Source organism: Salmo trutta, chromosome 15, assembly GCF_901001165.1.
Source record: "Salmo trutta chromosome 15, fSalTru1.1, whole genome shotgun sequence".
NCBI lineage: Eukaryota > Metazoa > Chordata > Actinopteri > Salmoniformes > Salmonidae > Salmo > Salmo trutta.
The window spans coordinates 26,352,564-26,364,581 of NC_042971.1; the positions used below are offsets into that span (position 1 = coordinate 26,352,564).

Sequence of the window (12,018 nt, forward strand, 5' to 3'; positions counted from 1 at the left end):
TCAGGAGAGTGCCCAGCCAGAAATAATCAGACACCCATTTTTCAAGCTAGCATATAATGTCACAAAAACCCAAACCACAGCTAAATGCAGCACTAACCTTTTATGATCTTCATCAGATGACACACCTAGGACATTATGTTATACAATACATGCATGTCTGTTCAATCAAGTTCATATTTATATCAAAAACCAGCTTTTTACATTAGCATGTGACGTTCAGAAAAAGCATACCCCCCGCAAACTTCCGGGGAATTTACTAACAATTTACTAAATTACTCACGATAAACGTTCACAAAAAGCATAACAATTATTTTAAGAATTATAGATACATTACTCCTCTATGCACTCGATATGTCCGATTTTAAAATAGCTTTTCGGATGAAGCACATTTTGCAATATTCTAAGTACATAGCCCAGCCATCACGGGCTAGCTATTTAGACACCCACCCAGTTTAGCCTTCACCAAAATCACATTTCCTATAAGAAAAATGGTCTTACCTTTCCTGTTCTTCGTCAGAATGCACTCCCAGGACTTCTACTTCAATAACAAATGTAGGTTTGGTCCCAAATAATCCATCGTTATATCCAAACAGCGGCGTTTTGTTCGTGCGTTCTAGACACTATCAGAATGGTAAATAACTGTCGTGCGCATCGCGCAGAATGTGACAAAAAATTTCTTAATATTCCATTACCGTACTTCAAAACATGTCAACCTCTGTTTAAAATGAATTTTTATGCCATTATTCTCGTAAAAAAGCGATAATATTCCGACCGGGAATCTGCAATTAGCTAAACAGCCGAAGGAAAATACTGCACGGGGTCGAATCGCGCACGCGCCTAATTCCATTGTCCTCTGATGTGACACTTGGAAAAGGGGATTCTGTGTTTAAGCCTGAGGCTGCCTCGTCATCGTTCAGGTTTTTCCCGGGTTCTGAGAGCCTATTGGAGCCCTAGGAATTGTCACGTTACAGCTAAGATCCTGACTCTTCAATAAACAGAAGCAAGAACAACAACACCTTGTCAGACAGGGTACTTCCTGCATGAAACCTTCTCAGGTTTTTGCCTGCCATAGGAGTTCTGTTATACTCAGACACCATTCAAACAGTTTTAGAAACTTTAGGGTGTTTTCTATCCAAACCTGAACAATAATATGCATATTCTAGCTTCTGAGTTGGTGTAGGAGGCAGTTAAAAATGGGCACATATTTTTTCCAAAATTCTCAATACTGCCCCCTAGCCCGTAGAGGTTAAGGCAATAAATAGGCCATGGTGGTGAAGTAATTACAATTTAGAAATTAAACACTGGAATGGTAGTTGTGCAGAATTTGAATGTGCAAGTAGAGATACTGGGGTGCAAAGGAGCAAAATAAATAAATACAGTATGGGGATGAGGTAGTTGGATGGGCTGTTTACAGATTGGCTATGTACCAGTGCAGTGATCTGTGAGCTGCTCTGACAGCTGGTGCTTAAAGCTAGTGAGGGAGATATGAGTCTCCAGCTTCAGTGATTTTTGTAGTTCGTTCCAGTCATTGGCAGCAGAGAACTGGAAGGACAATACAAGGCCAGTCTAAAATGTGCGGTTTTGTTACACAACACAATGCCACAGATGCCTCAAGTTTTGAGGGAGCACGCAATTGGCATTCTCACCATGAATGTCCACCAGAGCTGATGCCAGAGAATTGAATGTTTCTCAACCATAAGCCGCCTCCAACGTTGATTTCGAGAATTTGGCGGCACGTCCAGCCGGCCTTACAACCACAGACCATGTGTAACCACGCCAGCCCGGGACCGCCACATCCGGCTTCTTCAGCTGCGGGATCGTCTAATACCAGCCACCCGGAATGGCTGAAACTGAGCAGTATTTCTGTCTGTAATTAAGACTTTTTAATTAAGACTGGCTGGGCCTGGCTCCCCAGTGGGTGGGTCTATGCCCACCCATGGCTGCGCCTTTGCCCATTAATGTGAAATCCATAGATTACAGCCTAATTTATTTGTTTCAATTGTCTGATTTCCTTACATGAACTAACTCACTAAAATCATAGAAATTGTTGTGTTTATATTTTTGTTCAGTATATGTAGGCTAAACTTTAGAAGAATTGTAATGAGGACATTGTAGTGTTTAAATCAGATGATTCAATATTAATCGAATTATTATAAGATAGATATGAATCAATTAATGTAACCCCTCTCATATATAATTCAAGTTATGCCATCTTTTAGTAAATATCTATATTTATAATATGCCAAAGTCTCCATTAGTGATATCACATCTTAAATCATTCAGTTGCTGAAATCATTCATTATTTCAACTCCATCCAAGCTGGATTATTTTTTTTTCACTCCAACTGAGCTGCATTCAGTAACATGCTTGCTGAAATGAGGCCGTCTCCATGGTAACAGGACAGTTGGCCGCCACCATGCTCACTTTGGAAACACAAACATTCAATACAGTGGCAGAGAGACACAGTTGGAGTCCCAAATTGCACCCTATTCCCTATATACTACTCTACTTTTGACAACGGCCCTATTGGCCCATGTCAAACGTAGTGCACTAAACAAGGTATGGGGTGCAAGATAGCACACAGCCATATCTCTACCGCTAATTAATGTTTTGAAACATTAAAGACATGGCATATCTGCTGTTTGTTATATTTTGTATTTTGTTATTATGAAGGGGCCAGTACTTGTGAATACATTTCTCTAAATAAGTCCCACTTGTGGTTTAGGGACATTGTTGTGATAAAAAATGCTATGGTAATTAGCGGTCACAGTGGGTAGCAGTATGCCCAAATGGCAGTAGCGGACATACGTGGCAGGCAGTGGTTGTTGTGCGGTATTTCAGAGGATGAATAGATCAATAAGTCTGCCAAGCTCTCGACGTGTCATAACGGTTGACCGAATGCACATTGATAACAGGACATTGGTCAGGTCTTTACTGCAAAAGAGAATGTGTTATCACTGGCTTACTTAGATGCAAATAGGCCTAGAAGAAAAAATGTACACGCTGCATGTGACTAGGCTAATTTACCAGTTGTTAATCGAGAAATACTGTATATTTGAATAACGCCTAAATGTGAAAGTGCAGTACATAACCAAAATACTTCACATTCAGTGTCACTTAATGCGACGTAGGCTACTGTGCATAATATCTACCAACTCAAGTGTTCAGGGAGTTTGTTTATTTGGCCAGCCTTGAAGAGACCTTGCCTTCTTTAAAACCTGTTGAGGACAGACGTTCCGCTAGCGGAACCCCGTTCCGCCAGCGGGACCCCTCGCCGACAGCCAATGGAATAGCAGGGCGCGAAATACAAAACAACAAAAATCTCATAATTCAAATTTCTCAAACATACAACTATTTTAGACCATTTTAAAGATGAACTTCTCGTTAATCCAACCACATTGTCCAATTATGTTAGGACAGCACCTAGACAAGAAAAACCACACAGCCATTTTCCAAGCAAGGAGAGGCGTCACAAAAACCAGAAATACAGCTAAAATGAATCACTCACCTTTGACGATCTTCATCAGATGACACTCCCAGGACTCAATGTTACACAATACATGTATGTTTTGTTCGATAAAGTTCATATTTATATCCAAAAACCCCATTTTACATTGGCGCGTGATGTTCAGAAAATGTTTTGCCTCCCAAAACTCCCGGTGAATGAGCACATCAATTTACAGAAATACTCATCATAAACGTTGATAAAATTTACAACAGTTATTCAAAGAATTATAGATACACTTCTCCTTAATGCAACCGCTGTGTCAGATTTCAAAACAGCTTTACGGCGAAAGCACATTGTTCAATATTCTGAGTACAGAGCTCAGCCATCAAAGCAAGCTATACAGTTACCCGCCAAGTTCTGGAGTCAACAAAACTCAGAAATAGTATTACAAATCTTCACTTACCTTTGCTGATCTTCGTCGGAATGCACTCCCAGGACTCCCACTTCCACAAGAAATGTTTGTTTTGTTCGATAAAGTCCATAATTTATGTCCAAATACCTCCGTTTTGTTCACGCGTTTAGATCACTATTCCAAAGCGAGCGCAAAACCCTAGACGAAAAGTCAAAAAGTTCCATTACCGTTCGTAGAAACATGTCAAACGATGTTTACAATTAATCCTTAGGGTCTTTTTAGCATAAATCTTCGATAATATTCCAACCGGACAATAGTGTATTCATTACAGAGGAAAAAGAGGGAACGGTGCGCCTGCGTTACTGCGCAGTAAACAACTCATTGGCCTCAGCCTAGTCCACTTGTTGAATCACCTCTTATTCTCTCCCCCATTCACAGTAGAAGCATGAAACAAGGTTCTAAAGACTGTTGACATCTAGTGGAAGCTTTAGGAAGTGCAAAATGACCCCACAGACACTGTAGTTTGGATAGGCAATCACTTGAAAAACTCCAAACCTCAGATTTCCAGCTTCCTGGTTGGATTTTTTTCTCAGGTTTTTGCCTGCCATATGAGTTCTGTTATACTCATAGACATCATTCAAACAGTTTTAGAAACTTCAGAATGTTTTCTATCCAAATCTACTAATAATATGCAAATATTTGACTCTGGGCCCGAGTATCAGGCAGTTTACTCTGGACACGCTTTTCATCCGAACGTGAAAATACTGCCCCCTGTCCCAAACAGGTTTTAAGACACAGTTGAATATTTTATAGGTACAACTTCTGGGAATGTTTTGGCTAGACTTCATAAGCCCATCTTGTCTCTCCCCTTGGGGAAGTACTGAAGTGGTTGCTACCAGTGTTTCCCTGCTCCTAGTAGCTCTTACTAGCCTGGTTTTCACTCTGTATTTGCTTTAGCAGAAACATTTTCGATGCCAAACGGCAATAACAATGGAGTCGGCTAAAGCAGAAAGAACAAAAAGGGACTGGCACACAGGCTAAGCTGATATATATTCCTATTCACAGCTAGTGCAGGCCTGACAGGATGCTCTTTGTACCCCGGCACACCTGGCCCCTGTCTCTCTGACCTCATTGGGAATGCTTATCTGCATATCACCTTCACTGTCTTTGGCTGCAGCCAGCTAAAAAGAGACCAAGTTTCCCCACGTCTCATCCTGTCCTCTCTCTTTCTCGCTCTCTCTCTTTCTCGCTCTCTCTCTCTCTCGCTCATTCTTTACTTTCCTTACTATCTCTCGCTCGTTCTTTATCATCTCTGGTTCGACTTCTTTCTCTCTGTTAACTTAGTGTTGCTCTTTTCCCTTCCCTGGCGGTCTGTGTTGACACAGGATTATATGATTTAATGTTGTCAAATGCGTTTTAACCTCCCTCTGTCATAGATTAGCCTCTCAGTCATTGGTTCAGGGGTCAGACTTTTCCATGTTGGGTCAAACTTAGCTAGTAGGGGCCTGGATTGGTCTAGCAATTTGTAGGTTTGAATCCGACCGACTGTCCTAACGCACTCTCCTAACTTTACTTCCACTCTTTCATGGTCTCTGTCCAATAAACATAAAAATATAACAACCAAAAATATATAAAAAGTAGCTAGTCACAACATCTTGGGATTTTTTCTTTGAACAGTTTTGCTTTGCGCTGTCCCTAGGTTTCTCTTGCATGCAGGTCAACTCATGGAGTTGTTTGTCAAAGGTGAAGTCACAGGTCATGTATTTACGGGTATGCATTTCTTTTGCGACATGCAGGCGCGGAGTGCTGAGGTCCCCGAGCTGAGCACCGAGACTCTCCTGCGCTCCTGCAGCAGCACGGCCAGCATGAAGGTCAAGAACGTCAAGAAGTGAGTGGGTCGACTGACCGAGTAGACTTAGCCCGCCGCATGCCTTCCCGAAACTGCCATAACTCACATCTGCTGCACATCTCTCTTGCTCTCTACTTTGATTTCCTCTCTCCCCCCTCTCTTTCTCTATCTCCCTCTGACTTTGACCCCACTCAATCTCTCCTTCGACCGGTCTCTCTCCACCTTTGTGTCTTCTCCACCTTTGTGTCTCATCTCCATTCTCTGTCTCGATCAACCTTTTTCTGTTCAACCTTTTTCTTTGTCTGGCGCAGATGGACACAGTCACCTTCTTTCTAGCTCCTAGCCAACTATGCAGTTTTGTTATTTGTTACATTATTTGATCAGAACATTTCTAGTATTATTACCTACAGCCGAAATTAAGTTTTGGACATTAAATTGTTGGTCACGCACCAGCAATTCAACCAGAAATTCGACTTCCCTGACCTGAATCCTTTGGACTCCCCGAGGCAGCCCCATTCATCCTGGGTGCTATACCAAAACGTTGATGCCGCATTAGAGTGAGAAGAAGTGGGGTCCTAGTCGGGCTCAGGCAGTGAGCAAACCATCCACAGCTTCCGAGTATATTACTCGCTAACGTTCAGTTCCTGGACAGCAAAGTAGACGAGCTCAGAGCGAGGATCTCCTTTCAGAGAAACATAAGAGACTGTAATATACTCTGTTTTACAGAATCATGGCGCTCTCTGGATATATTGTCCCTGTCCATACAGCCAGCGGGGTTCTCAGTTCATCGCGCGGATCAGAATTAAGAACTATCTGTTCTCGCCTCAAACAATAGCATGGTATTTTTACACTGTAATAGCTACTGTAATTGGACACTGCAGTTAGATTAACAAGAATTTACGCTTTCTGCCCATTTAAGACATGTCTATGTCCTGGAAAGTTGGCTGTTGTATAAAACATAATTCTAGTCACATTTGTGCACGTTAGCAACAAGCGGCCCGGTTTAGGGACACCCATTCCGTAGAGATAAAAAGAAAATGTATGTACCCTAGGCCTACTGGTTGTATAAATTTGGGATCTATCGTCCCACAACTGTCCAAGAGTCTGTTTGGGCTAATTCATTCTTGACAAGCTGACCAATAGAATTGGTTACCTTTCCTACTATGGGGGATAGTAGCTTGACATGGGGGAAAAGCTTAGCCCCCTATAAGCCTAAGTAAATTGAATGAAGTGGCCAAAATTATATAGTCTAATTAGCCTACTGTCTATACAGAAATACATATAATCATTCATAAAATCATTCAGAATAGGCTACTAAAGCATGATTTGGCCACAGAGGATCATTAGCCTCCCCTAGCCTGAAAAAAAATTGCATTGCCTACAGTCTGAAGGAAAGGCAGCATGTGCAGTTTGGGCAGCGTACGCTGCAAATACAAAATAGATGATTATTGAGTTGACTGTCAGTGAAAAGTAGAGGCCCAGCCAGGCATATATTTTATTATTCAATGGTGGGAAAACATTGTTTGGAAAGCATATGGCTATTTCTGTAAAAATAAGTCAATGAAAAGACTAATCTGTTTGCCAGGTCTAAATCAGTCCCTGATTAGAGGGGAACAATGAGAACAAGCAGTGAGTTTGAGGGGTCTAGACACATCATTCACTTATACTGTGGCAGTCAGTGCCGTTTAAGATGAGGGAGGGCATTTTTTTGCATGAGCTTATTTCTATTACATCCTATTGGATGACTCATTTAATATTCCAAATCAAAATGTATTTATCACTTGTGCCAAATACAACAGGTGTAGAACTTACTGTGAAATGCTTACAAGCCCTTCACCAACAATGCAATTCAAGAAATGGAGTTAAAAAAATATTTACTAAATCAACTAAAGTAAAAAGTAACAAAAAATGATTTAACAGTAACGTGGCAATATACAGGGGGTTCTGGTACTGAGTCAATGTGTGGGGGTACAGGTTAGTCGAGGTAGTTTATACATGTATGTTGGGGTAAAGTGACTGCATAGATAATAAACAGCGAGTAGCAGCAGTGTAAAAACAAGAGGGGTCAATGTAAATAGTCCGGGTGGCAATTTGATGAATTTTTCAGCAGTCTTATAGCTTGGGGGTAGAAGCTGTTAAGGAGCCTTTTGGACCTAGACTTGGCACCTCTTATATAGGTCCTGGATGGCAGGAAGCTTGGCCACAGTGATGTATTGGGCCGTACACACTACCCTCTGTAGTGCTTTACGGTCAGATGCCGTGCAGTTGCCATACCAGGCGGTGATGCAACCGGTCAGGATGCTCTCGATGGTGCTGCTGTCTAACTTTTAGAGGATCTGGGAACCCATGCCAAATCTTTTCAGTCTCCTGAGGCGGAAAAGGTGTTGTCGTGGCTTCTTCACGACTGTCATGGTGTGTTTGGAACATAGTTGGTGAGGTGGACACCAAGGAACTTGAAACTCTCGACCCGCTCCACTACAGCCCCGTCAATGTTTCCTGTAGTTCACAATCATCTCCTTTGTCTTGCTCACATTGAGGGAGAGGTTGTTGTCTTGGCACCACACTGCAAGGTCTCAGCCTGTAAGGAGGAGGTCAGTCTCATCGTTGTGGGTGATCACGCCTACCACTGTTGTGTCGTCAGCAAATTTAATGATGGTGTTGGAGTCGTGCTTGGCCACGCAGTCGTGGGTGAACAGGGAGTACAGTAGGGGACTAAGCACCCACCCCTGAGGGGCCCCGGTGTTGAGGATCAGCGTGGCAGATGTGTTGTTGCCTATCCTAACCACCTGGGGGTGGCCTGTCAGGAAGTCCAGGATCCAGTTGCAGAGGAAGGTGTTTAGTCCCAGGGTCCTTAGCTTAGTGATGAGCTTTGTGGGCACTATGGTGTTGAACATTGAGCTGTAGTCAATGAACAGCGTTCTCACATAGGTGTTCCTTTTGTCCAGGTGGTAAATGGCATTGTGGATCTGTTGGGGCAGTATGTGAATCAGAGTGTGTCTAGGGTTTCCGGGATGATGGTGTTGATGCAAGCCATGACCAGCCTTTCAAAGTACTTCATGGCTACCGACGTCAGTGCTACGGGGCGGTAGTCAATTAGACAGTTTACCTTCGCATTCTTTGGCACAGGGATTATGTTGGTATTACAGACTCAGTCAGGGAGAGGTTGAAAATGACAGTGAGGGGACACTTGCCAGTTGGTCCGCGCATGCGCTGAGTACACGCCCTGGTAATCCGTCTGGCCCCGCTGCCTTGTGAATGTTGACCTGTTTAAAGGTCTTGCTCACATTGGCTACGGAGAGTGTGATCACGTAGTCGTCCGGAACAGCTGGTGCTCTCACACATGCTTCAGTGTTGCTTGCCTCGAAGCGAGCATGAAAGGCATTTCGCTCGTCTGGTAGGCTCGTGTCACTGGGCAGCTTGCGGCTGTGTATCCCTTAGTAGTTCATAATACTTTGCAAGCCCTGCCACATCCAACGACCATCAGTGCCGGTGTAGTACGATTCAATCTTAGTCCTGTATTGATGCTTTGCCTGTTTGATGTTTCATCTAAGGGCATAGCGGGATTTCTTATAACCTTCCGGATTAGTGTCCCGCTCCTTGGAAGAGGTAGCTCTAGCCTTTAGCTAGGTGCAGATGTTGCCTGTAATCCATGGCTTCTGGTTAGGATATGTACTTACGGTCACTGTGGGGATGACATTGTCAATGCACTTATTGATGAAGCTGGTGACTCAATGCCACTGGATGAATCCCGGAACATATTCGAGTCTGTGCTAGAATACAGTCCTGTAGCGTAGAGTCCGCGTCATCTGACCACTTCCATATAGAGCGAGTCACTGGTACTTCCTTTTTAAATTTTTGCTTGTAAGCAGGAATCAGGAGGATAGAATTATGGTCAGATTTGCTAAATGGAGGGAGAGCTTTGTATGTGTATCTGTGTGTGGAGTAAAGGTGGTCTAGTTTTTTCCCCCTCTGGTTGCACATGTGACATGCTGGTAGAAATGAGGTAAAACGGATATAACGTTGCCTGCTCTATCCTGCCGATGCACAGAGAACCCAGCCAGCTCTATATTTTTGGGCTTAGGCCATGAGGTTGCTACAACCTGGCTTATGAATTAAAGTTTACAACGTAGGTGCACACAGGTCGAGGGACACATTTTAGGTGAAATAGGGTGTAATCGTTAGTCCAACAGTTGCAAACAAGCATTTCTATTGGACAAATTCAGGTATGTTTATCCCCGTTTTGTTCTGTTTGCTTGCGTTTAAGAAATGTTTTTCAACAGAATCGGCGGAATGGATTAGAACTCTGATCACACGTAAACAGAGTTCACTTTCATAACAGCTACGTTCTCTTCCCTTCGCTTGTGGACTTCAAGCTGTATGTGACCAGGTGAAAAAACCTTTCCAAGCCAAACTGCTTCACACAGCCTACATCGTTGTCAGCATATTAGCTTAAGTAACGTCATAGTCAACATAGCTAATAGAACTAACGCATTAGTAAACCTGCTACAATCATGCAGAAACGTTAGTGTACAGTCAGTAAGCTTTTACACTGGCTGGCCCCGGTGGCAATAAATGGATAATACCAAAAGCTTATCTTGACATGGAAGAGTTCCTGCGTTGTGTTGTAAAGTCATAGCCAGCTAGCTAACATAGCATCCCTCTGTGTGAGCAGGGTGTTTCAGTAGGCTAAACTAGCTGCATCTGCTAGATAAGTGAAACAAAAAATCTCTCTCTCTCTCTCTCCCTTCTCCTTCATTTTGGAAGAAATTAATTTGTTCAAAACTGTTCAACTGTTGTCAACTATATTCTGGACTCGTTCTGATATTCCTTGTTCTCATATGTCCTCATATCTTGTTCTTTAAACAAAATATTTTGGATCATGTATGTATTTTGTTTTGCTAGATATTGCTGCATTGTTGGAGGTAGAAACATAAGCATTTCGCTGCACCTGCGATAACATCTGCGAAACGGTGTGCGTGACCAACACATTTTTATTTGATTTCATCTCTACCTCTCACTCTCTCGTTATGTCTCTCAGACCTGGCCCTTTCTCTCCCTCTCTCGCGTAAATGTTTCAGTTTCTACCTGATTTGATCTAGTTTTGCCCTCTTCCACCACCCTCCTCTCTTGTACCATCTGTTTTCTTCTTCTCCATCTCCCCCACCTAGGGCTGTGGTGGTCATAATATTTTGTTAGCCTGTATGAAGAAAATGTATTTCAGAAGAACAGAATATGAGTTGGCCGACTGTAGGCCTATGGTATCAAATACATTTTTATTTGTCACATGCGCCGAATACAGGTGTAGACCTTACAGTGAAATGCTTACTTACAAGCCCTTAACAATGTAGTTTTAAGAAAATACCCCAAAAAAGAGAAAAGTAAGAGATAAGAATAACAAATAATTAAAGAGCAGCAGTAAATGACAATATACCGGTGTCGGCTATATACCGGTGTCGAGGTAATTGAGGTAATATGTACATATAGGTAGAGTTATTAAAGTGACTATGCATAGATAATAGCAGAGTAGCAGCAGTGTTCCGGGAGGGGTGGGGGGGGCAATGCAAATAGTCTGGGTTGCCATTTCATTAGCTGTTCAGGACTCTTATGGCCTGGGGGTAGAAGCTATTTAGAAGCCTCTTGGATAAATTCACATTCCTTATATTAAGCAAAACAGACAGCACATTACATGTTTTATATTTTTTATTTTACGGATAGCCAGGGGCACACTCCAACACTCATACATCATTTACAAACAATGCATTTCTGGTTAGTGAGTCCGTCAGATCAGAGGCAGTCGGGATGACCAGGGAGGTTCTCTTGATAAATGTGTGAATTGGACCATGTTCCTGTCCTGTTAAGCATTTAAAATGTAACTAGTACTTTTGGGTATAAGGGAAAATGTATGGAGTAAAATGTACATTAATTTATTTAGGCATGTAGTGGAGCAAAAGTTGTCAAAAATATAACGTAAAGTACAGATATCCCCACCAAAATATGTATGTAGTATTTTAACGTATTTTTACTTAAGTACTTTACACTACAGCCGTTATTAAATGGGCAGGAACAGGGGCAGGGGAAAAAAGACTTGTCATCTGTATGCACTCGAATACCAAATGGAGGCTTTACCGCTGGTCTGTTTTGTAGGCTACTTCGGTTTTATAGCAGAGCATGTGCTTTATGAGCAGCAGAGAAATAAATACAAGGACACGTACCTCACTCCACGCATCAACCACTGTTTGAGGAGCATGCTCTCGCTGCCTGACAGATGATATTCCGTCCAAACTCTGTATGCAATGGGCGCTCAACCAA

General features: G+C 42.5%; 1 protein-coding gene across 4 annotated transcripts in view; it reads left to right on the plus strand.

Annotated features, from left to right (window-relative positions):
• Positions 1-12,018, plus strand: part of arhgap32b (Rho GTPase activating protein 32b) — a 232,009-nt gene that overhangs the window by 100,469 nt on the left and 119,522 nt on the right. For all 4 annotated transcript variants that reach the window (XM_029690801.1, XM_029690800.1, XM_029690802.1 and 1 more), the window contains one exon: positions 5,657-5,748. In XM_029690801.1, the coding sequence (XP_029546661.1) occupies positions 5,657-5,748 (92 nt within the window). The remainder of the gene's footprint in view (positions 1-5,656; positions 5,749-12,018) is intronic.